General features: G+C 36.7%; 1 protein-coding gene across 2 annotated transcripts in view; it reads left to right on the plus strand.

Moving 5' to 3' along the window:
• The window catches only part of Serpinb7 (serpin family B member 7), a 49,802-nt gene extending 24,107 nt beyond the window's left edge, over window positions 1–25,695 (plus strand). The window contains exons 2-8 of one of the 2 annotated variants that reach the window (XM_013121516.3): window positions 6,172–6,357; window positions 13,150–13,200; window positions 13,765–13,881; window positions 18,909–19,026; window positions 21,924–22,066; window positions 23,005–23,151; window positions 24,578–25,695. In XM_013121516.3, coding sequence (XP_012976970.1) covers window positions 6,190–6,357; window positions 13,150–13,200; window positions 13,765–13,881; window positions 18,909–19,026; window positions 21,924–22,066; window positions 23,005–23,151; window positions 24,578–24,976 — 1,143 coding nt within the window. In that variant the 5' untranslated portion in view covers window positions 6,172–6,189 and the 3' untranslated portion in view covers window positions 24,977–25,695. The remainder of the gene's footprint in view (window positions 1–6,171; window positions 6,358–13,149; window positions 13,201–13,764; window positions 13,882–18,908; window positions 19,027–21,923; window positions 22,067–23,004; window positions 23,152–24,577) is intronic. The other variant, XM_040738762.1, reaches the window with a different exon arrangement.
• Window positions 25,696–27,217: the final 1,522 nt, after the last annotated feature.

Here is a 27,217-nt window from a genome sequence, read left to right on the forward strand (position 1 = left end):
GCTGACGGTGACTAAGGAAACCATTTTTTTTCTGAATGGTGGGTCCACCCACAGGAACAAACCTCATACATATACCCTTCTTGGATCTTTCGTAGGCTATCATACTGTATGCATATTTTTGTGGTGACTATTTAGTTTCTAAACCTCAATTCTATAAGTACCGCGGGAGCTCTGTGTTCTGTTGAAGAAATTTTAGTCATCAAATCATAGCATAATTGAGGGAACTAGATACTCAGGTAAGAATTGGGACTGTTCTATGTGGAGCATGGTATGGATATGTCCTTGATAAGCAGAGGTCTTCTGAGGGACCTAGAACATCTTCAGGTGAGAATTGATTCTATTCTGTGTGGAGCATGGTTTGGATATGTCCTTGATAAGCAGAGGTCTTGTGGGAAGACATGTATAAAGAAAGTGGATGAGTCTTTATAAATCTCCACCTTATACCAAGGAGGTTCAGGATGCTGAAACTAGGACCCCAACGAACACTGGCTGGATTGTTGAGTCTTATTCTTTCCTCCAACAGCATCTTCTGTACACATCTGCCACCTCCCCAGTCCTCCTGGGATTAAAATCCTTTTGTAGAAACTGTTGTATTATTTCCCCAAAATGACTAAAACTACCCAGCAGAAGAATATTAATTGCAAAACTCCAAGGCTTATGCAAAAATTTCTGTATAAAAATGAATGAAATGACTAAGACTTTTACTGTAATAGTATATGACATATAAAAGGGACAAAGTTGTGGCAGAGTAAAGGTGGAAAGGGGATTGAAATTATTGGACACGTATACTATAAGTAGGATAATATATATCACTAAATTAATTTAAATTATTATTTAATAGCTGAAAGATTGAGCCACCAAAAAATTAAGTTGCATGTTCATGGTTACAGCTAGTGGAGTTCCCCAGCTGTAAAACAACGCTAGATCTAGTAATCTATTCTTTATTTTGTTTCCAGGTTACATATGGTCTAAGTAATGAGGATTCCAGATGCAAGACCACCAAGCTTGTCATATGAAATAGCAGTTCACACTTGCTCCCACCTCCTACCTTTCTTCACACTTACTGCAAGCAACAACACTCAGATGTTTTAAATCATGCCTTGTTCTCCAGATTTCTAACCAGCATGCTAATGTCACTCTTGTTTCCTTTTGCTAATGACTATTTTTAGACACCTCTTCACATGAAAGCATGGTATATGTTTCAAGTCTTCTGCTCTTCACAGCACTCCCTAAAATCTCACCTCTCCCCTCTGGATGTGTCATGCATTTTATTTGCATTTAGTGTTTATCACAAGTAAGTAAAATGCATCCGAAGATGCCCTGATGTTGTCTAATGATATATGTTTCACAGCATAGTCTTTCTTTTATGATAGTAGTGGTGACCACATTATCTTTTTCTGTGTTTGATCTCTATTTTCTCTCACTGGTTAGTTTCTCTTCTTATGCAGATAGCTGTCTCTCAACATATGTTCATTGTCCTGATCTGAGAGGACATTAGCTTTAGAAACTCTTGAAAGATCAAGATTATTCAATATTAGCATTAAGCCATACAATTAAAATGAAGGCAGTGCTGGACGTGCAGGAATAATACATGAGATCTACTCAGAATCACTAACTAAAATATAAGCATGCTTCTCCAGAAAGAGTCAGCTCACTGTCTTCCTCAATACAGTATTCCCTAGTTCCCAACTCTCTTGAAAATGAGTCATTGGGAAGACACTAGACTGCATTTCTTGCTTTTTGCTAAAATCAGAAGGGGAGAGGGCTAGAGAAGGTAGAATATCACAGATCAGCCACTGAATTTAATATGGAAAATGCCATACATAGTGACTGAAAAATGCTATGCATATATATGTTATATGACTGAAAAATACATTCAATTTCATGAGAAAATATCTATTCTGACAATTTTGAATTGAAGTTATAGTTAATTATAAATATTCTTAACTTTGCTTTATAAAAGACTTGAGCACAATTTCACTTCAGTGGAATTATTTTTAAACCATTGTGGTCATCACAATAGGAAAAAGGGAGTGTCTCAGTCGTAGGCTTTATATTTCAGAGTAATGCAACTCTTCCAGACTCACCCAACCTTCTGCAACTTCCTCTATGAAGACAGTAAGGTAAATGCTCCCAATGTCCACAGTGTAAAAGGAGAGAGAAGGGGGAGGGATATCTTGGTTACTTCTCTATATGTGAGACATTAAATGCATCAAGGTTTCAAGATGTTTTTCAGTTCTCTGTGGCTTCTCCCAATTGACTTTGACTAACATCATGGAGAATGGTGTTTGCCACAGTGTAACATCAGCTATCAATCAAAATTTTATGTTCAGTCTTTGAATAGGTGAATTGAGAATTACATACAAATCTAGATTTTGTATTTCCAGTGTTCCCATTTACATCACTATATGCTGGAATTTACTAAATAGGACCAATCATAATGGGAGACAGTCATAAGTTTAGAAATTTATCAAAGCTTAAGCTTTTTTAAATAAATGGAAAGATTTGAGAATACTTCTAGAGAGCATCAACTATGTCATAATATAGTATTTAGAACACTGATAAGAAATAAAATTAAATTTGTTTAATAATTTTTCTGTTTTAATAAACAGTTTAATTTCAATAGTTATAAAAGACTCCCTTCAATAATTAAATAATAAGTACAATTAATTTTTTACATAATGAAAATTACTCTAAGATCACTTATGCTTTTACCACGAAGTTAAGCCATGTATTTTATCAGTCAGATACAAGTATAGAATCAAATTACATGTTTTATTGAAGTTGTTTTATATCTAGATTTGCTTATGTTTCATTTTAAAACCATTTGTGTGCTAGTTTATTTAGAATTTTTAAACAAAGCTTTGGTAACTTCTGTATTTTTGTCGTTTTGGCTTTTTGTTTTTAATCAAATATATTGAAACCAGAAGACAGAAGGAAAACTTTGTTAGTGTTGAAATATTCCATACTCCACAGGTAACCAAGTAGCTAGTTTTTAGGTAGCTGAGATTTTTTTGTCTGAAATTTGGTATCTAAGATATTTCGTAAGACGTTTCTATTTTGTATTAACTTTAAGATTGTGAACTACTTTTCATGATTTTATAATTTTATATTAAGCTGGCATTTCTATGCAAAAAACATAAGAATGTTGTATTTGAGGGTTAGATGAAAAGTTCCTCTTTCTATCTAAATTCTTTTATGATTGAAAAGAATTATACTTTTTTCATTATACTATCTCAACAACAGTGTTTTGGGAGATATTGTAGGGCCACCTTCTGTAGCTTGAGCCTAAATGATTTTCCTTACACCTGCCTTAGTTATGTAACTAAGTCCCAAATATTTGCTACTCATTAGTGTTTTTTTAAACATATACTTTTGTTGGACTTTCAAATATTTATGTTAAGTTGCTACAAAGTTATTATAGGAGAAAGGTAAACTCTTTTTGGTGCTAATTTTCACTCATCTCTCAGCATTTGGAACTTTGGGGCCTAAAGTCATCGAGTCAATCTTAAGTAGAGTTGTCTGCCAATAGAATGTGGTATTCACCTATAATGAGGAGGACATCATACTTTCCCATGAACATATAGTGTACTTTACATAGAGAAAGTTAATAAAATCAGTTATGCAAAGTAGAATTTTTGAATTTATCTTCAGCATGTATGAGCCTGTTTGTATAAGAGTGATTGAATGCATTTAGTGCTATGCGTCATGTTAAAAGTTAGGGCTTCAGGATTTATTATTGTCTAGGAATGTCTTGGCTCATTTTTTTCCATAATAACTTTTTATCAGCATGATTTTCACGCCATGGAATCTATCTTATCTGATGAAATTAATTACCCTAATTTTTTTCAATGAGAAAATTCTTGTGTTAGTTTTCTTTTCTTTTGGATATAAGGACAATTTTGTGAAATGTTACCATGTGACTAAAAGTTTAGAAAATAAAAGCTTTTATTGTTTGGAATGTAGAGAAGAATAATGTTGAAAAGTCAGAAACTGTTCTTTTTAACCTGAATATGTAAATAATTAAGATAGAATTTATAAAGAAACATAACTTTCAATGTAATTTTACTGGATAACCTCTCTGGGCCTAAAAATCCTTTTAGTTTCAGTTTAATGGTACTAGCCCGTTCCGTGTCAGTGTGTTAAAACAGACAAATGGACACAATTTCCCCGTGATATTTTATGCTTTTGATGTCATACTGGTTTCTAAGAGTCATTCCTTTCATTTTCACTGAATCTCTGCCGCCAAGACAGACCCTGACACCAACACAGACTCTTCTGAAGAGAGAGTTTCTGCACACAGTCTCCTTATGGAAGTGATGACATTTTTATGCTTCCAAGTTTAGTGAAAAATACCAGTGTGTGTTTCATTTTTATGCTTCATGTTTTTATTCATTTGGTTCATAATTTTTCAAGCTATAGTTGTAATACTATTTTCCAAGACCAAAATACAATTGAGTCCCTAGAAAATTTGGGGACCATAGATACTTTCAGTGTCACTCAGTAAGCAATGGTTGTCTGTCACTACTAAATCCATTCAGAGCCCTGATTTGTATTTTTCTTTTTAAGCTTTTGCTGGAATCTTTTATTTGTAGTGGCAATGACAGTCACAGGTGCTCTTTGTTCTGTGTTAGTTGGATAAAATACGAAGTAAATTTAGTAATTTTCTGGGTAGTTTCTATCGGTTTTGATTTTGATATTGTTAGAGAACCAAGAGCCTTTTGTATTCTAGACCACTGAGCTACACTCTCAGCCCTAAATTACATTCTCCCTCTCTGTCCTTAAACTATAGTTTGGTGTGTGTGTGTGTGTGTGTGTGTGTGTGTGTGTGTGCGTGTGTGTTTCTGTTTTGTTTGTTAGTTTGTCTGTTTCTTTTGACAGGGACTCACTGTGTAGCCACGGCTTTCGGGAGTTCACTGTATAGAGCAGGCAGCCTTTGAATTCATAGAGATCTGCCTTTCTTTACTTCTAGAGGCCTAGGATTAAAGGCCTGAGCCACTGCAGCGTGATTAATTTTCTTGTTCTATGTTCTGGGGATGTTAGCTTGTAAAAACGACAATTTTAGCATACTCCTTTGTGCTACTTGTATCTTCTTCCTGGAGATGGTCTTTATCACCAGACTTCTGCTTCTCCCCCCTGATGAGTGCTATAAATTTTTTTCCCTTTTATAGAGTGACAGGTAGAAGCATGCATGCTTTTCTGTTGCACGTCACTGCTTCAGTTCCAATACAAGACCAGCTCATGAAATAATCTAAAAGTGAGTTTAGAAGAGTAGAAAACTTGCTCCAATGCATGTAACTGTTAGCAGTAGGGTTGGCACAGTGCTGGGCCTTCTGAATAGCTGCCTGGGTACCAGATGAAATAGTACTCAATAAGAGTAGTTTGGAGCATCCATTCAAATTCATTTAGTCTGAATAAGGTCCCCTGTAATATTGGAATTACTAAGCTGTAGAGAAAGTCTTCAAAGAAACACTGAGTTGGTCTCTGGGGAATTCCAGGGTGGCATCATTGCTCTGTATCTCATGAACAATGAGATAAGAACTACATTTTATATTTAAAAATTGGACAGTGGTCTTTCAAAAGGCAAAGATGAACTGTGTTTAAAATTAAGGTGGTCCAAAAGAAAACATGATGGAACAATGACTCTATGAATATATAGAGAGCCGATAAAGGAGACGGCGTGAGAGAATTATGTGATAAAAGTAAGGTTGGTTTAGGAAACCAAGGCTTTGTTGAACATGCTGTGCGATGATGGAGTATTCCTTGCAGCCAGTTACATGTTTGATCTTTCTCCTCTTAGAACTCTGAGGCAATATGAGAACTAGTAAGTGCATGAATGTGCATCTTGAAAACAGGTCTATAAGGACCATTGAGGTAGAGTACTCAGTCAAGGAAAATTATGGTTATGCTCACAATGGGAATAGGAGAGCTTGGTTTTCTTGATGTGCTAGGGTGAGAAAAAAATGAATGTATTCTGTATTGCTGCCAAGCAAGCTTTAGAGTATTAGAACCAAGAAAGCAGGACAAAATGAATCATCTCTTTCTGTCCCCAAGTAATTTGATGATCACGCACAAGGGCGAAAAAAATGAAACTTTGAATTCATAATTCATAATAAACATATATATAAACAAATTTTCTCTGAGATAATTTAATTCTCCATTGACCTCCAGGCAACACTTGGTTTCACAATGGCCTCCCTTGCTGCAGCAAATGCAGAATTTGGTTTCGATTTATTCAGAGAGATGGATAGCAATCAAGGAGATGGAAATGTATTCTTCTCCTCGCTGAGCATCTTCACTGCCCTGACCCTAATCCGCCTGGGTGCTCGAGGTGACTGCGCACGTCAGATTGACAAGGTCAGTGTTGGATTTTCCAGTCATTCACAGGAGTAAATTGTTGTCGGCAAGGGAATATTTCATGCTAAACACTGTGCTTCACCTCCAGGCCTGGATTCTCGTTGGGAAGAAACAGAAATAAATCTTGGGTGCTTTTACTTGACACACTGCTTCTGAAAGTCCTTTCCTTTGACAGTAGAAGTGGTGGAAATTGGGCAGCATAGTGGGGACGTAAATCCTTAGATTGAATCAGAGGCCAGAGGTGTGGGCATGGGTCAGTTGAGTGGGTTTTAGGGAGCTCTCTAAGTATACACTAGTGTTTGAAAGCCACTGGGTGAGTAGGTTCAGAACTCGGCAGAGCACCGCAGTTTTGCTTCGTTTTGTTTGTGGTGCTGAGTCTGGAACCTTTATCCTTGCTAGACAAGTGTTCAAACACAAGTCTGATGTTCTAGTTTAAACACTGGTTACCTGGACACAAATGACAGTCATACACACCAGATAATAGGAGGCTACCCAAACGGTATTTGTAACCACCACCTTCAGAAAGTGCTTATTAACGTGCCCTTGCTCAGCTCTGAAGCGTGATGACCAAGGTTTCCTTCCCATCTCCTAGGAAATCAGCATAGAAATTCAGCCATTCAACAGCAGTTGCCTCATCAGATCCAGCCGTTTCCCCAGGCCCAGAAACCACCCCTTTCTGGTTCCATTTGTATCTATTGTTTTAGTTTAGTGTGCTGAAGGTTACTTGTGTGTGTCATTTAAGCAGCAGTGATTCTTTTCTTTCTCTACATAAATCAGTGAGTCTGATGCTAGTTGGCAGCTGTGTGAAGTTCTGGCAGTTCATTAGGAGACAGGAATTTACAGCGAGTCCACAGAGAGCCAGACCAGGGGACAGGAATGAGAACTACCTGTTGATGACATCATCAGCTACAACCTCTGGGGCAAACCCCGCAAAAATAATTTCATTTGGTATTTTCAGTAACATTTTGAAGTGACATTATTACCTTGATTTTATGGTGAGATTACCATGCCAACTGTATTGTGATGGATGTCAGGTCTGTGATTCTAAGGTTTCTCAACTGTGTCCTGGTGAATAGGAAAAGCTACTGTCCTGCTGGAGTCTTCTTGCTGATATCCATAGCCTCATCATTCAGTCTCATGCATGACTTTCTATAACTGCTGCTATCACACAATCCCACAGGAATCATGAGACAAAAACCATGTCCTTTGTTAACATGCTGATTTGGAAATTAATCTCTGCTTCTGCCCTGCTCCAGTTAGCTTCTCTTTACAGTATATTCCCATTGACGCTGTGGGTCATGTGTTACATTTTGAGGGAGCTCAAGTTCAACCAATAGACTCACAATTTATAACTTCCTTGCACCAGTGTCTCTGAGGTGCACTGTCAAGCAACCAACAGTCATTATCTTTCGATGCCCAAATTATCGCAGCTTGGCTTTGTTCACTTTGTTGTTGTGGCTTAAATTACTTTTTTAAATCTTTGTCTTATGTGGATCACGCATGCAATGTTGATACACCTGAGGCATGGCGTGCATGGGGACATCAGAAGATAACCTGAGGAACTGGTACTTAATCTCCACTTTCTTGAGACAGAGTCTCCTGCTCATTTATATTGTTGTATAACACCAGGTCAGCTGGCTGCAAGCTTCCTGGGACTCTCTTGTCTCCACTTCCCAGCTTCCTGGAGAATTGCTGGGTCTATAGATTACTACTAAGTTTATGTACTCCAGTTTTCTGTCGGTTTTGGGGAATTCTCATTCAAGCTCTCATGTTTGTATGGCAAGGGCTTTACCCAGTGAGCTATCTCCCTAGCCTAGCATTGCTGCTGTCTGCTACAGAAGAAATGCCTTTAGTCAAAACTGTAATTGAGACAAGCCTTTCCCCAAGCCCTGGATCTTCTTTGCTTTCTGACACACTGTATTGAGATTTACAGTTTTGGCTCATGGGAGGGCTCGGCTGCTCTTTAAAGAGGTCTGTGCTTCAAATATTCTGAAGGCGGCTGCTGTTCACTGAGAGGCAGAAAGGTAGAATTATTTATGAAGCTGTAAATTCTGTCTCACAGTTTTCATTTAGCTCTGATATTGCTGATCTTTTCTATCTAGCCCAACACAGAAGGGTGAACATTTCTCTTCCCCTTTGCCTGACGTTGCTTACTCCTCTCTCACAAGTTGCACTAGTATTCTTTATGGCAGATATTTATTTCCCTTAAACCATGACTTTGGGTTGTAATAGTCTTGACAAGTTGTGTTTCTCAGGATCCAGTTTGGTTTTCCCCAAAGCATTTAAAAGAAATCACCGTAGTGTATATTTGTATTCTAACTCTCTGTAAGAATGGCGGTTTCTTGGTTTGGTGTGAGTACTTAGACAGGGCCTGAGGGAAAGGACATCCACACCCCCTTCTTCATCAAAAGATTAATCCAAGGAGCTTGAAACTCACAGGCACAGTTTTCAGTCCTTGTCATTATCTCACTGAGCCTTTAATTAGTTACTAAAAAGAAACAGTAGCTCTGGTTTCCCTTCATGTTCCCAAGGAGTTGTGGCAGCAAAATCTAGTGTTTAAAGAGGAACAATGATTCCAATGGCAAAATGAAAAAATAGCCTTATGGTAAAGACTTTGAAATTTTATTATTTCTCTTTATTTATCATTATGCCCCTCTGACCATGGTAGCATTGTTATCGTACATTCAGATGAAATGGTTGGGTATCCAGTCAGAATTACAGTGCTCCAGGTTTTCACATGCTAACTATGACTGTCAGATCAACTAACAATGTAAAAGTGCAAATAATGGCATTAAATATATTCAACTGATAAAACTTTGTTTAAAAAATTAAGAGGAATATCTTCTGACTATGTAACTATTATAAGTTAGCTTCATGTCTTAAGTTTATTAGCAGCAATTTGAGTCCTGACATTTGACCATGGAATTTTATATTTTTCTTACACTTGCACAGTTCCAAATAACATTCTACTCACACTGACTTTAGGAATATATATATATATACATATATATATTCAGAGAGAGAGAGAGAGACAGAGACAGAGAGAGAGAGAGAGAGAGAGAGAGAGAGAGAGAGAGAGAGAGAGAGAACTATAAGAAGGGATGCTTTTGTCTTAGGATACCTGATGCCCAGATGAGTTCTTTCTCCTTGCTAGGCTTCACATTATTGCCAAGCATCGTTTTACAAGTAATGATCATAAAACCATTTAAAGTTCCAAACAGTGTTTTACCATTTATACTTGCATAAATATAAGAGGCCACGTGCAGTACTCTCAGCACAGCATCATGGCATCACCAGAGGTCGCCCCTGTTGCATCCTTCCCGTGCTGATGGTTAAACCCTTCTCCCTTGGTGCAGAATGTCTTTGTTGAAAACAGGTAAAACATGTTTCAAAGGTCTAGACTAGCCTGGTACCTTTTATCTTTAGGTACACTTTTTCTGTCAGCTGAAACAGACAACTATTGTATTTTCTGTGTCACTGAAAATTCATGTGTTTGGCCAGGTCTGAATGAGAAAGGGGGTCTGATGCTTTTCATCTTCACAGCACAGTGAAGGGGAGAAAACAATGCCAGAATTAATATGTAATATGTATTATGAAGTTGCCACCTTGGTGCCTGCAAACTTGAAATAATTGATCTGTACATCAACCTTGATTTGTTGATTTTGCTCCGTCTACACTGTACCCAGGTTCCAATTGTCTGTAGCCTATTAAAATTAAGATTGATGGAGTCTTTGTAAGGCTTTCTACTTATTTCTGCATTGTTCTGCTTTAGGTTAGAGTCTAGTGTTGAAAGCCTTCACATAGAATTTTGACATAGAATTTCCCTACCCAGCCTCAGAATAGCCTTCCCAGCCCGAGAAGAGTGGACTTGTGTTGTTGTTTCTTATGGCAAACACAATCAAGAGTCCAGGCCTCCTTTGCTGAGTCTGGAGAACTGATTCATCATGCCCTAGCAGTTATTAAACTTTTCCTATTAGGTGTTGGAGGAACAGAAGTGAAACGAGTCCTCAGTAGTCTCTGTTGTCCATCCACAGTCCCACAACCAGTTACTATGTGAGCAGGGTATTTTCCCACTTCTGAAGAGAGGGAGTATTTTGCATTTTGGATGTCCAGACCTAAAGCTATGAAGGCACAGTAGCAATTGTTAGAAAGGACTGTGAGAGTCACACTGGAAAAGGGAAGAGATCTAATACTTAATTCAAACAGTTGGAAGACCATATCACTCAAATTATGATTGGCTTTCAGATTTAATGTTTCTGAGATATTCAAAGACTGGTTTTCATTTTCATCTAATAATGCCTAAATGATTAATGTTATCCCTGATTCTCATTTGATTAAATAATATTTTTAAGTTTTTATTTTCAATGATAATGTAAATAGAATAATTAATCATTAAGATGTCTCTCTAGCATGTATAAAATAGTTTAAAAGTCCTTTCATTATACATTGTATTAACTCATGTCTCCAGTTCATGGTTCTTAACCCAGTGAGCAGTCTCTATTTTACCCAAGCCAAGACAAACTCATACAACCAAGTCACAGTTTCATATTTTATTACATCAGGATTGTTCTTTGGTATAATATCAATATTAAATAATATCAAAATAAAATTCAACTGAGAAACAATAGATATATGCAAATACATTCATGGAGCACAATGTGATATATTGATCTGTGCATATATTATAGAAAGATTAAATCAGACTAATCAACACATTCTTCACTTCAATAATTTCTGTTGTTGTTTACTAGATCCTTTTTACTTAGCATCAGTGGAGACAAACATTTTCTATTTGAGTTCAATAGCATATACCCTTGATTGTCGAGCCCTCCCCATAGCAGTTTATCAAACCTATAGATTTAAGACAAGAATGTCCTCAGGACTAACTGCTTAATCAGAATCTCCCAAGTATCTGTGGCTCAAGGGACCTACAGGCTTTAGTAAACATTACATTTACAAATGAGCACATCATATATGATTACTCAGAGTTGAAACAAATTTCTCTGTGTGAGGAATTAAAATAATAGAAGTCCATTGCCAAATAGCAGTGTTTTTTTTAAATTACACCATAATGAAGTTTTTAACTGGGCATAAGATATTAATCTTTCTAGTTTTGTTCAATTATAAATACAACATGTTTATATTCCATATAAATCCACATAATATTAAAATTTTCAAACTGGGGATGTGCAAGAATTTATAAAGTGCTGTATATACAGTCCTCAATTATAGGGAGAAAGTCTAAGCACCTCCTTCTTCTGCCAGAAGCTACCAAAATGTGCCCTAGTCAAGATTCCATATTACTCAGAAGACAAGTCTTCAGAGAATTGAAGCAGTAGGGATGATTGGCTTTAATACAAGCTTTGTAGATGAAACAACCATAACCACATGTATCCTGTCCTTAAGACGATTCTCTGTCAGTCAAAAATGTCCCATATGAAGTCAAGATCACATTTTTTTACAAAATACATTATTAAACTAGATCAACACAAATGAATACCTGAAATAAATATTTGTAGTACATTCATGGTACAAAAGAATAAAACAAAACGTGAGCCCAAACCTGGGTTTCTGCACTGAAAAGAAACTTTTGGTAAGACAAGATACATATTCGAGTAATAAGTTTGGTGTTATTAATAACTTAAGAATTTGGGGAACATCTGTATGTTGAGAATCTCAGAAGATGGGGAGCTTAAAATTATGAGGGGAAGAAATGATTCAATGTGCAACTGGTGATGATACCTTGTTTGTGGACAAATTAAAATAAAGCTTAATATTACTTTGCAAAATGAAATTTGAAGACATGTAGAGATTATAACTGATAGACAATGCTAATGGATTTCAAGGTCCTAAAATTAGTTTTAAAAAGGGGAAAGAAAACAGAAACTGGTAGGAATGATTTAAAGAACATGAAATAATAAACAAACCCATAAATTGGTGATCTAGTGTGTACTGACCCAAATACTCCAGTGACCCATCAGGTTATTCCAAAGTAAGGACTGGCTGTTCTGTGGGTCTCAAAATAGTATTTTTGTATTCTGCGTTCTTGCAGTGACCACTCTAGTAGTGTTTCAGTGGAATACACTGAAAACTATTGAGTTTAACTATGTGCGTCTGTATTTTTGACTTTCTGTTGCCATGTCAAAATATTAAAGAAAATGGACCTTTAAGGTGCTAAGGTATATTTAGACTCATAGTTTCAGAGGTTTCCACACATAGTTGCTTGGCTGTCATTCACCTCACTGCAGCAAGAGACCAAACTAAGAAAGGTCTCTCTTGTAATAAATTTCTTTCTCATGAATTCGCAAAACCAGAATCCAGAACTAGGTTAAGCCACTGAGGAAGATCAGAGCTTTAGCTTCAACCCCTTTCAAAATTTGCACCTGAAATGAAAGCAATGGAAACTAAGACCGCATGCCATGAACTCTGGGGACGTTTGATATAAAATATGACAATGCCCATGTGGACACTGAACACCAATGAGCATATTTCAAGGAAACAATGTCACTGTGATATTTACTAAATTAATGCAAACCCCCAGTAGTGGCTAACTTGAGATAAGTTAGTATGTGGAGCAGGAAGAAAATGTAACAAGATGAAAACTAGAAGGCATTTCTGTTTCAGCCAGTGACATTCATCTGGAGTTGTAAGAAGAGCAGATCTCAGACACTGGTGAAATTGAAACAACACTAGATGAGCCTTTTTGGAAATAAGATTTCATTTTCAAAACCTTCTGCTAACTGGTCCCTCAACATGTCCTGATTCTGACAATATTTTATATCGTATTTGCAGGCACTTTACTTTAATACTCCATCAAGACAAGGAAGCTCCTTTAACAACCAGGTAAACATGACAGTTCCTTAAAGAAAAAGCCAATTAGAAATTAAATTGAAGGAAGACCTTATCTTTTGAATATGTTTTCGTGCTTTCTACCCCATTAAAACAAAGAAATCAATTTCAAATATAATTATATTAAATATCAAATATAATTTTGATAATTTAATTATTACTTTAACATTTTTTGCTTGCTAGGTTGTAGTAAAATATTGATAAACAGCCTTTCTCTTCTATCCCTTACAGTTAAATGAGATTGACAAACTAGTTTATTTAATTAATAAATTAATGGATTCTATCACTGGCTAGATAATTCATTAATATAGATTTTGAGCTACTTGATAGCTTCCTATTGATAAATTTATTTCATTAAATTTTTCATTTTGATTGTAGACAATATGAAATATGATGAGGAATGGTAAAGACACTGATTATATGATGCTTTCCTTGCTGCTTTTGTAGCAATAATTTCCCATTCTTATGTAGAATATTATCCATGATTTTTTCATGTGTAAGTGATACTATGCATCCTTGCAGTATGAGATTACATTTGTGTCCCTCTGTTTGATAAAGCCAGGACTGCAGCATCAACTGAAAAACGTCCTCGCTGACATAAATTCATCCCATAAGGATTATGAACTCAGTATTGCCAATGGACTTTTTGCAGAAAAAGTGTTTGACTTTCATAAGGTGGGTAAAACTGCTTATCTCAGAAGATTGCCTCCACTCTAGACCTGAATCTTGTTCCATCTAGTACATGAATAATGCCTTCTACCTTCCTATGAACCATGAAAAAAAGTTATTTTATTATTCTACTGTGGTCTTCAAAACATTACCTTTTAATCTAGTAAACCCACATATTGAAGGGGGTCCAACTGATGGACTTCAGATGTAGACGCCATTGGCAGTATGGCAGTAGCAGTGATGTTGAGCAGTAACTAGAAGTGGTGGTGGGGGACATGTGGGGGAGTCTATGGCCTCAGAGGTGAACCACTGCTTCCTTTGAGCTTCAGGTCTGCTTACTAAAACAATGCATCATTCCCAGTGAGATGTCTTTCCTTGCCACCATTTTTATTCCCTCAGCTATGCTCGTCATTTTTCCTTCTAGTTGTTTGTACTCATTGAGATTGTTTGTACATGAGTTCTTTCCAAGGAGGTGTAGTCAAATAAGGCCAGCCCTTACAGACATGGCAGAGGAGGAGGCCAGACTCAACAAGAGTTAGAAATAGGTCAGGTCACTAATATAGCTAGCTGAATGGCATTGGTAGTCAGTGCATCATTGCTGCACTCTCCCCACTGGGAGGCCAAGAGGTTCAGACTGTACTCTCTAAGCTACTGAACTCACCCCACTTTAGAACCTTCATGCAGTGACTGCCAGAAGCTGTTCACTTGGTTAGGACTATTAAGCCGCCGTGTGCCTCTATTTCTCTGGGACTTAATTTCCCTTCTATTTGGTCACTCCTCAAAGAACCATCCATAAAACTCTGTCTCAGTGACATCACCAGGCTAATCAACTGCATCTTTGCCAACTCTCTGTGTCCCACCCAACCATTACTGCTCCCTCCAACTGTCACCCACACAAATTCTTTGCCCCTCCCCAGCACCACTCCCTAATCCTTTGGTATCTTGCCAACTAGGAAGTATTAGGCCACCTTTTGTTTTTCTACCATCTCAAAAGTATTAAGAAAGCAATTCTGTGTGTTTATTGTATTTGATTTTCATATTCTCACAGAGATTGCTAACTCATTCCTAAGGAATGTCAAGTTATTTTAAGTTCGAGTTGATTTGTCTACTGGGCTATTATATACAGCAGATCCTTATGGTCTTCTTTTTCCTGACACTCACGGAATGAAAAGACACTGCAGTGAGAAGTATAAGAGGCACAGTGAAGGCAAACTTTCATCAAGAACATGGAAAATGCAGAGTTTACTCTTTCTTAACCAAAATAGAATTAAATCACTTTCCTCACTCAATTTCCTCACTCTGGTCTCTCCCAGGTCCCCTATCTCCAATCCCTCTTTTATCTTCCCCATTCTCAAGTTGAGTACCTCTTTATCTTTGATTATTATAGTTACATACATATATATGTACATGTGTGTTATATGTGTGCATATGGTTTCAGGGATGACCTCTTTGCATTGAACAACCAATAAAGAGGATAATCTGTGGGAGAGGCCCATTTTCCTTCTGTCAGAATCCATTAATTATGTATAGTTCTTTGTATAGGGATAAGCCTCTTCAGAATTTTCTCCTTTCCAAGTTAGCATGCCTATTAATATTGTCATTGTTGTAATCTTTTTGTGCAGTCATTTCTAAAAGAGACTATTTCACAAAAGATTTCTTGGTATTCTGGGTCTTAGATTCTTTCCACCTACTATTTCTATATGTTCCCTAAGACATAGATACAGGAGCTGTTATATAGATGTTTCTGTTGGGCATGGGCTTCCTATAATCGGCTGATCTCTGAATTGCACCCAATTGTTTTCTGTGATGGTCTTCATTTGTTGTAAAGAAAAGCTTCTTTGATGAGGGTTGGTAGTTATATTTGTCTGTGGATATTATGATAAGATTTACAATGTAATTTGGAATTATGCTTATCTAGCAAAGTGGCAGTAGCAGATTCTTTTCTAATGTCTATGAACTCACTAGCCTTGGGAAGCTGGCTGGGTTTTCACTACTGAGCATGAATTCCCTCCTGTTTAGGTGTTCTTTTTTAACTTTTTATTTAAATTAGAAACAAGCTTGTTTTGCATGTCAATCCAGTTCCCTCTCCTTCCCCTGCACCCCACTGACCCCCAGTCCCATCCCCTTTCTGCTCCCCAGAGAGGGTGAGGCCTTCCATGGGGGATCTTCAAAGTCTGCCTTATTGTTTGGAGCAGGGGCTAGGCCCTCCCCTATGTGTCTAGGCTGAGAGAGCCTCCCTCTACGTGGAATGGGCTCCTAAAGTCCATTCATATACTAAGAGTAAATACTGATCCACTACCAGAATTGTTCTTAAGTTTAATTAGAAAGCTCTTGGTTACCATCAACATTTGAGTTCCACTTATTGCACCTTTATGTATATATTGCCTTGCTGATCACTAGTTTGGTTCATAGTTGTTGCAGGCTTGTCAAACTGTTTAATTTTTTTCCCTTCCCTTGGAAACTTGCACAGTATTTTCTGAATTGATGAAAGTTAGACTGTAGGAAACAGACTTTCCATTCAGACATGTCTCAGATCACCTGAGTCCTATGTCCTAAGTGTTTGGTATCTTCAGCAAAAGTGACTCACCCTCAAACATTGAGAGACAAACAAGGACTACATCAATAGTTTATATTGTTTTAGGAGTCACTGGACTACCATGACCACCTATTCAAAAGGAGGTTTCTCATGCCTGGTACTGGAATTTTTGTCAGTACATTGTTTTGTGGGGAGCATTTAATATGCAAGTATATGTGCATATATTATACACATATTATGTATAATTTAGGTAAATGTAAAATAAATTGATTCCTTGAGGTTTTATCAAGCAACTTTGTATTATTTGTTCTCTCAAACGCCTATACATATGGTAGGTTGTTACTCCTTTTCCTTTTATTTTAATGATGGCTATACCTGTGTGTCTTTCTGAAGATATGTACACTTGAGTGCAATTGCCCAAAGAGACCAGAGGAGAAAATGGGATCCTTTAGAGCTGCAGTTACAGGGTTATGGTCCACCCAACATAGGTGCTAGGAACTGAACTTGGGTCCTCTGGGAGAGCACAAAGAAGTATTCTTAAACTCTGAGCCATTGATCCAGACCCCATAGTAAGTGATTCTGAAAAATACTTTTGAAATTAAAAGTATCAAATTTAATTATTAGCTCAAAGCTAGGTAATTTCTCAATTTTTGCTTTATTAATGTTCTTTTTATTGACATTTGAATGTGGATAAAATATTTATTTAATAATAAATAATAAGTTATCTGCATAAAGAAAATATTTTAAAAGATCAAATCTTTACTTCTGATTCTTTGTTTTCCTAATTTTTCCTATGTCTTGGGTCAGATTTCTTTAAATAACATTCCACTTTTCTCCCAAATTCTGTTATAATTTGGATATTTTCAATATTACTGTGAATTGGGATCTTCTAATCCAGTGATCTCTTCCCACACTTCTCTGTACAGTTTCTCAACCTTCTCCCCATACTGTTTTAGTAATTGAATCACCAAATCATACTTGAAATTCAAGAACATGCAAAGCTGTTTCGCTTCTGAAATTTACAATAGCAGGTTGCTACCTTCTGATTACAGAATCCCATACTTGTCCCCCTCAAGGATGCCCTTATCTCCATCCTTTCCCCAGAAGGAACTATTGTTCTGATTCTTCTTTCCTTTTCAACCATACATTGGTTTTCTCTGTTCGGGAACTTTAGATAAATTTAACCATGTTGTACACACTCTTTTGTGTTAAGGCTTCTTTCACTTAGAGAAATGTTTTACGATTAAGTCACGTTGTCACCTTTATCAGCAGTCTGTGGTTTTCTCTTGGAAGAAGTATTCTGTTTGAGTGAATATGTGACAGTTTGCTTATCTATCCTGCTGTTGATGGACACCTAGTCTGTTTCAATTCTCTGTCTATTATAAATAAACACATGTGAACAGTCCTGTAAAAAATGTTATAACTCTTGGAAAGAGATTGGTATGACATGTTAATTAAACTTAAAGAAAAATGTATAAATGCCTAACAGCCTGTAAGTCTTCCAGGGCTGCCTGAAATGGTAGACTACAATATTGTCTATGTAGTTCTCTAGCCCCTTCCTCTCTCAGCCATTTTTCTTAATGATAGCTTGTGTATATTTCTAGAATAGTGGTAAATTGGATAATCATTTTCTTTTTATTAAAAGTAAGTACCTTTGAACACTCACTAGGTAGAATTCAGTGTGTTTTGTGCTAAAAGTGATAATAAAAACAGCGTGTAGGGTGTCAACTTTACAGAATTTGGTGTCTTATGGATGAATTAGAATATCTCAAATGCAAGTAAAGTGTTCTGTGACATCTGTGATTATTTTTGAAGAGATGGTGGTGCTAATAATCATAATTTGGTAATTATATGTTTAATATATATATCAAATTATCATAACGTCCTCTCTACAGGTGATCAGATACTAACTTTTTTAATGAAAAATGAAAGTGAAGACAATGCTATAAGCCACAGAAGGGACCTAGGAAAGATGTCTCTCAAGGAGACAGTGAGTAATGCTCAGAGAACAAGTGAGGCAATTGGACAGTAAGGAACACAAGAGTGGAAGGAGTGTTTGAAGTAAAGCAGGCTACATGGAATTATAATTCTAGAGAAATTATAAGGAACTTGGGGTGACATGAGCACATACTGTGAAGAGGGAAAAAACAAGAAATTAGGAAAATGAAGTGTAAAGCCTTTTCAGCTCTGTCTGGAGTTTGGGGTCTTATGGATGGTAAGTAGCCCTAGAAGGCTTTTAGATGGAAGGGAGGTAATATGGACACTGAGATACGTATGATGAGAAGGCAGTGTTAAAGCCAAGGCAGTCAGCTTTTCCCATCATCTCCAAACCCAATACTGACAAAGTAAAGTCAATACTCAACATCAAGTTTCTATTACTCTGGTCATATTTTTGCATTATGGAGGCAGTGGAAATGAAGAAATAATTCAAAAATACATTTATTTTATACTTGATTGCTGATATTTACAAATACTGCCTCTATGTTCTTATTTGCAGAATTACATTAACTGTGCTGAAAAGTTATACAATGCCAGAGTGGAAAGAGTTGACTTCACAAATGATATAGAAGAAACCAGATATAAAATTAATAAATGGATTGAAAATGAGACACACGGCAAGTAGAATCCTTTATTTTCTACACTACTTGTTAAGATCAGTCTACTTGAAAGATGGGATTTTTATCCACATAAAATATAGTCCCTTCTAATCTAATGATTGATATTATCTAAGACTATTTACTTGACTGAATTTGATATTTTAAAAATACTCCCAATCAAAATAATATATTTAGCAAAGGTAATACCTTCAGAGAACTGTGACTCTTTATAGTACTTTTCACAAGTAAAATCTGAATTCTAGACAAAGTTCTCTTCTAACACAAAACAAACATAGAAATCTGTTAATGTTTTATGTTACAAATTAACTGATCCCGAAGCTTGTAGTACCTATTTACTTAGTGGTGGGCTCTGATTTGTACTGTGAATATTACTCATGTATTTGAGTTTTGCTTTACCTCAGAACTATAAACCACGTGACTTACACTCCATTTAGTGGCATACAAGTACTCCTTGGTAGAAGAAAATGATTCCTGCATTTCATTTGTTCCTTCGCCATTACATTATGACTGTGTCTTTGCTTACTACCACTGCAAGTCTAAAATATAATATGTATAATACTGCCGGGCGGTGGTGGTGCACGCCTTTAATCCCAGCACTTGGGAGGCAGAGGCAGGCGGATCTCTGTGAGTTCGAGGCCGGGCTGGACCGACAGCCTCCAAAACAATACAGAGAAACCCTGTCTCATAAAAACAAACAAACAAACAAACAAAAAACCTTATGAACCTAAAGAAATAACAACACTTGGTTTTGGGATAACTGAGTGGCATGCTATACAACAGCAGTCAAGGAGATTTGACTACCCCCTCCAATTTGCAACACTTTATGTATTTCTCATCCTTCTTTTTACATGCAAATATATGCATCCAGTGCATAACCAATACCTAAAATCTAACAAGACTATGCTCAGTACTTCAAATTGTCTCCATTATTCCAGGTATTATATCCCACTTTCTTTATACAATGAAACACTCACACTTTCGAATGACAAATTGGATCATTTATCACTGTGTTCTTCCTCTTGCATTGAAACCCAGTCAGCAATTTTCTATCACATTCAAGATAATCCAAAAGTCTTACAGAGACTCAAACTTTCTCATATTCTGGGTTTGCTTCATGACTTTCTAATCTCGGTCTAGTTAACATACTCTAATGAGGCACATTTCTTTGTACATACTTTTCCTTCCCACATTTCTATATTTTTTAATAGCCTCAGCATTGTGGACCATGTTTCTGCCCACTAAATGCTTTCAGTTTAAGCAGACAACCCTATTCATTGTAAGGTTTTCCTAACCTGTGTCCTTTTAGCACACTATCCTTAGACATTGCTGCAACACTGTATACCAGAGTGACTTTCTTGGTTGTTGACTCTAATGTGCTATACTTATGGAAGTTCATTTAATATTACCTCCATGCAATGTGGCTAGCCAGCTAGATAGTTTAACTCTTGTTGAAATAGCAATAATTATTGTGGCTGATGGAAAGTAGGCTTGGGTATCTACATCTAAACACACATTGAATGTGCTGCAATCTCAGGCAATAAATCCTAGAAAGCCAATAGATATTATTGCTAAAATCATGACTGTATTGACAAAGAATTCTTTTTGTGGGGGAGGTCCAAGAAGGCAAGGACTACAGCTTTCATTGCCACAATTTAAGTGTCTGGAATAAAGGATATAACTAAGGAAAGTCTCATTAATTTGAATTGAGGGGAATCAGCCTTTGTAATGGAATGAAATTAAATTCTACGTGAAGTAACACAGTTTCAGAGGGGTCTGGTTAATGCTATCAAGGGGCGCTGGTAACTATTTTCCCAGGTAGGAGTCATGTTGTCATTGTTTTTGTTTCTTTGGTGATATTTCCATTTATTTTTACTTTTAGTGATTTTTTTTATCTCTCACACATTACTGGGTCCAATTTTGTCTTTAAAACTAAGTCATAAATAGATAAATTAGTTTATTGGTCTAGGTAAAGTGACTAAGCACATTAATATTAAGATCTCCACAAATGTTGATCTTATAACTGTCACTGATCAACAATTGATTGATTAATATCAATAGGTGATTATTTCTGGAAACACTGAGCTGCTTCCATTCATCACATGGTTGGGACATCTGATACTGTCCAGGGTTTGAACAGATGAATCATCATTTCCAGGGCAACTGCAGCTGGCAGTGTTTCACGGTCATCCATCCATCCATCAGGACTCCTCTATGATTGTTGGCCAATGAGTCCTCCTTTGGCTGTCAGAGTTTCATTCTTCTGAGAATTATATTTCTGAAAAATCTCATTGTTATTTGGGGGGTCACTTAGAAGTTTCTCTGTAGGAAGTGCTCAGAAAAAGGGAACTCCTCAGGTTTCACTTCTCTTGTGAGGGCTTCACCACCTCAAAAAGTAGATTATTGAAAGTTTATTGTAAGTCACAAGGAACTCCTCAAACTGTGTCATCTCATCCAGTGTTTGTGTGGCTATATTCTTATAGGGTAGTTATCAGTCACCTTTTCTGATATATGGGTTTCTGTTTGTTCTGGAAATGCAATTCTCCCAGCTTTGCTTGAGTGTCTTCGAGAAGGCTTAATTTCCTCACTGCAAGATTTGGCATCTCACAGCTGTATGAGGCTCAGTTCATAGCTCTGTAGACTCTACCTCCACAGTGATGGTTGCAGTTGCTTTCTTGTTGAGTGTATCAATCATCTAGTGTCCTTGTGCTTCAGTTGCCTTGACAGGAAACCAAAGCAACAGCATAAAGACTTCATGAGGGTTAAACAAACACTGTCATAATTAATTGTATAATAATGATCTAAGAAGAAAATTGTGCCTGTTATCAGTCTGTGAGCATATTTAAAATTTGTTTCAATATAGATGAGCATTGTTCCCTTCAACTTATTTTTAAAAGGTAAAATCAAGAAGGTGTTAGGTGGGAGCAGCCTCAGCTCATCGGCTGTCATGGTGATGGTGAATGCTGTTTACTTCAAAGGCAAATGGAAATCTGCCTTCACCAAGAGTGAGACTCTCAACTGTCGTTTCAGGTCTCCCACGGTATGTACATATTATATTACTCCTTTGTGAGAACTGTGGTATTTGCACCAATTTCTTCTGTGTTGCCCGATGTGGTAAGATCTGTATCCTTCTTTATAGAAGTGGAATATTGTCTTGGAGAAGTCTAAATGTTGTTGGACTCCACATTAGTTGAAGTGATTAAGTCAGATAATAACTGAGAACAAGCCCACTCTGACTTCTTTCCATAGGTACATGTATTACTTGTTGTAATGAAGCATAAAAGAACTATTTTACTAGAAGGAGAAATCTTTGGTTCAAAGACACAGAACTAACTGTCCTCTCATGTGGGAATTTTGCCCTAAAAAGGAATATTACAGAAATGTTGACAATTTTGTCTATTTTTTGTCTATTTTAATATCAAAAGGAAAAGGAACTTACTATATCTGTATGGTATTCCTAAATCTATGGACACTATCTTCTAGATAAGAATTAGAATGTTCCTTAAGTTAATGAGATATAATCTACCACTTTATAAAAATTTTTAATTTTTCTAAGACGTCAGTCTTAAATTACACAATTTTGATAGCCCTAATCTCTATTTTGTTTCTGATGTGAGAAAAATCCACTATTTATTGACATTTTGTAATTACTTATTACTTAATGAGACAATTCAGCCAAAATAAATAAAAGTATAAGGTAACCTTCCACCTAGTAGCTCTATTAACCCATAGAATCCACACTACCCATTGGAGGGGGGGTTGTTGACATTTCTATCATATAGATGAGGATCTGGAAACAGAAATGTGAGGTACCTTACCCTAAGAAAGTAAGAATATGATTGCATCTTACAACCAACACTTGCAACATATCAGAAAAATCTCCAAGGTCTACTGACTGAATCCACATTTTTATGTGTACTTGGCCTATGAGTGTGATGATATGGGATTTTAAACACCTCGTTGTGATCTGATTTCCAGTGTTCCGATAAAGCAGTTGCTATGATGCATCAAGAACGGAGGTTCAATTTGTCTGCAATTCAGGATCCACCCATGCAGGTTCTTGAGCTCCAGTATCATGGTGGCATAAGCATGTACATCATGCTGCCTGAGAATGACATATCCCAAGTAAGTTACCATTGTCCTTTCCCTATAGGGGGAATATTGTACACAGAATACTTTTGGTTACTTTATTTTCATGTGTGTGTGTGTGTGTGTGTGTGTGTGTGTGTGTGCTTTACGTAGTATGGAAGTTAATACCATAGAAGGCTAGAATCAAGGAGTAAAATTAAATTCAGAATAAGAAGTTATTATAGACAATTTACACACTGGATTATTTAAACTTAGAAACTCCCAATGAACTAAATTGGACTATATGAATTTGGGTCCTTTATAAAAATATAAATTTGAGGTACATGAAAATTATTTTAGAATTCAGGGACATTTGAATTTAAGAGGTATCCACATATAGGATTTCTACTATTTATGAAACAAATTCACAGTATGAACCAGGCAAGTTTTACTTGTGAATTATTTGAAGCAGCCATGATGTTAGAGAGAGGTACTTACTGTAGGTGTGCAACCAAGATTGCTTGCTTTGCTTGGCAGTTGTGACTCCCTTAATCCTCTGAGCTTTTGTTCTCATGTGTTGGGTAAGAGCTGTAAGTCCAAGCTTTCCCATTGGAAAGGGACAGATGTATCATTCCATTCCCCAGAGCTGGGATCCTGGGTCTTTTGCTTCAGGGCACCTAGGTCCGTTTATTATTTTATTTTATGCCTGTGGGTGTTTTGCCTGCATGCATGTCTATGCATCAAACACATGTCTGATGTCCTTGGATCAAGAAGGTATCAGATTCCCCCACTAGATTTATGGATGGTTGTAAGCCACATGTGGGTGCTGAGAATTTAATTGCTGATATAACTCTGCAGCCCTCCATTGGTTTATGTTTTAAGCTATACAAACACTTATACTTTATGTGTCTTTCATTATGGGAAAATGATTAGAAAACACTGATCTAAATAACCACTAAGCTCTGCCTTTCTTTGTTCAGCCCCCATTTCCATATTCTTTTTATGTCTACTCCTATTTTATTATAGTAACTTTAAAATGCTTCACAGTAATAATAACTCCAATTCTATTTCTAAAGATTTTTGTTTTTATGCATTTTAATTATTTTACTTTGGGAGAGTATATTACAATTCCATCATTTCCCTCTTCCTTTTCCTTCCTCAAACCCTCCCACATAGCCCTCCTAGTTCTGTTTTTCCTACCTGTTATTCCACATTGCCTCTGTTTTTTTCTAGTGTGGGCAGAGATCAGACATGTCATCACACATCACATATAAGTCATAGCATAGTGAGTTAAACATACAACTTTTAAAAAAATATTTGAACTATTCTTTTCAATCATTTTCTATCTGAGTTTCCCTCCATATCTGGTTCATGTACTTAAATTAAAAAAAAAAAACAGAACAGTATCATTACCAAAAACCATGTGTCAGTAATGTCATTTCATCCTTTCCTAACATTATGTTTCTTTTAAAAATCTCTGCAGATTGAAAGCAAGCTGAGCTTTCGGAATCTAATGGACTGGACCAATAGGAGGAAAATGAAATCTCAGTATGTGGAGGTATTTCTCCCACAGTTCAAGATAGAGAAGAATTATGAAATGAGGCACCATTTGCGATCCCTAGGTTTGCAAGACATCTTTGACGAGTCCAGAGCAGATCTCTCTGGAATGGCTTCTGGAGGTCGTCTCTATGTATCAAAGCTAATGCATAAGTCCTTCATAGAGGTCACAGAGGAGGGCACTGAGGCCACTGCTGCCACAGAAAATAACATTGTTGAAAAGCAGCTTCCTGAATCCACAGTGTTCAGAGCTGATCACCCCTTTCTGTTTGTCATCAGAAAGAATGGTATCATCTTATTTACTGGTAAAGTCTCTTGCCCTTGAAAATCCAATTGGTTTCCCATACACTAATAGGCATCAAGAAGCATCCTAAGTGAATAGAATTTTAATTAAGAGTGCATGGGTTTGTTTTATTTTGTTTCAGCTTATTGGTGCTTAGAAAGTAATATTGGTGACTTGACCCTTTTCAAATACCTGGTTGAAAGTCTCAACCTCTGCTCTCATCATTTATACTCCTGTTTACTTCCCTCTATCTAATTTCATTGGCTTTCTATCCACAATCTCCACTACCGTTATTTTCAAAGGCCCATCTGGAAACATGGGTTCTTCTCTACTAGCAAGGAGAATGCAGAAGCTTCCTGGGGCGTCTTCTGTTTAAACTCTCCAGTAGTCAGAGTTATCCCTGCTTCATGACACACCAATCTGAGAAGTAAGCCCATTTGTTTCCTAGAAATCAGTATGAAGGATAACTCATCCTTGCTGACCAAAAAGACACTAGAATTTGCTTTAGTACACTTGACTTCCCTGTCACTGTATAATCCAAAGGCTCAAAAATGAAGTTCTTAAGGAACTGAAATGTTTTGTCAATAACCTTAAATATATAGCCTTTGATTTTGCTTGATATGACTTAATATGTACATAGTTTTCAAATATTAAATACTTTTTAAACATTGACAGTTGTTATGTATGGCATATTATTTCATATGCTTTCAAGTTTATGAGTTTTCCCATATTTATCATAATAAAGATGTACAACACCTGCATAGTGTGACTGTTCTACTCTGATCAATTTTGAGTCTCTCTGCTCTTTATTTTCTAGACCACGAAAGGAAACAGTAAAAAGAAAAAAATTCCTCTGTAACACAAGACTAATTTGGATCAATGTTGCTTATTTATGACACATAATATTACTTTTACACACATACTAGTGAGGTAATGGTGAGTACTAATTTAAAGATGTAAGACATGAAGAGATATATGTAGATTACCTATGTTTTCACTCCTGTCTTCCTCCATCCCATTCTTGTCACCCTGGTCAGTTGGCTCCTTTTTCTTGAGACTTGCCTGGTCTCAACCCTCCTTATTACCAAGGATTTTGTAGACACCTGAAGAGGGTGAAGCAGACCCTGGTAATCTACATGTATTTTCCCTCCTTTCTGCCTTCATCCCAGTTGTCCTAGACCCACGGATGCTTGCCAGAAATGGGTCTCTCTGCTGAGGCTCTCTTTCTCTTAGGATATTACTTAATTCCAATCCCACTTACTACCTGTAACCACCACACATGCCATAGATAAACCCTAGTAGCCTATTTTCACTTTTCTCTCATAGTCCTACAATTCAATTGTCTGAGTCAAATCCAACCTCCAGTCTTTGCTCAGGACTCACAACCCTTGCCCATATCCAGACTGGTGAGTATACTGAGCCCTAGCCCACTTGAAACCTCTCCAATCCCTATACCTAACCTAAATTGAACACTTTGTGCACAATCCCAGTATGATAATTCTTACTGGAGTCATTTCCAACACTCAGGGTTTCCTTCATCAAATATCTGGTATGCCAACCCAGTCAGGTGAGTTGCTCAGACCCTAGCCTACCTGTAACATATTCTGCCTCCAGGCATGATCCAGATTATACAACTGTGCACAGTTCCAGCCTGGTGAGTCCCAGGAAGCTCAACATCCTGCACCATGTCCTGTTCTCAGAGATGGCCTTCTCGGAGATACACAAAAATACACAAGGAAACTTCTAGAACTGATCAACAAATCAGCAAATTGGAAGGACACAAAATCAACTTATAAAAACCAGTAGGCTTTCTATATACCAAAAAAAACATGTTCAGAAAAAGATCATAGGAATACCCCCATTCACAATAATGCATATTCATACACACATGCATGCACACACACACGCACATGAATATCCCTAACCAAAGAGGTAAAAGACATCTACAATAAAAACTTTACATGTTTGAAGAGAGAGATAAAGAAAGACATTAAAAATGGAAAAAGTTCTCATGCTCATTCATGTATTTGTAAGAATTATTTGTGCTAAATGACAATTCTACCAAATGTTATACAAATGAAATGCTATTCTGATTTTAAAGTCCCCACAATATTCTTCACATCAATAAAAAACTCACAAAATTCACATGAAGTCACAAAAGACCACATACAACCAAAGCAATCCCCAAGCTAAAAGAACAATGTTAAAGAGATTACTATTACAGATTTCAAGATATATTACAGAGCTATAGCAATAAAAAACAGCATGGTATTGGCAATAAAA

The sequence above is a fragment of the Mesocricetus auratus genome, unplaced genomic scaffold (genome assembly GCF_017639785.1).
Source record: "Mesocricetus auratus isolate SY011 unplaced genomic scaffold, BCM_Maur_2.0 Super-Scaffold_100676, whole genome shotgun sequence".
In the NCBI taxonomy this organism is placed as follows: Eukaryota; Metazoa; Chordata; class Mammalia; order Rodentia; family Cricetidae; genus Mesocricetus; species Mesocricetus auratus.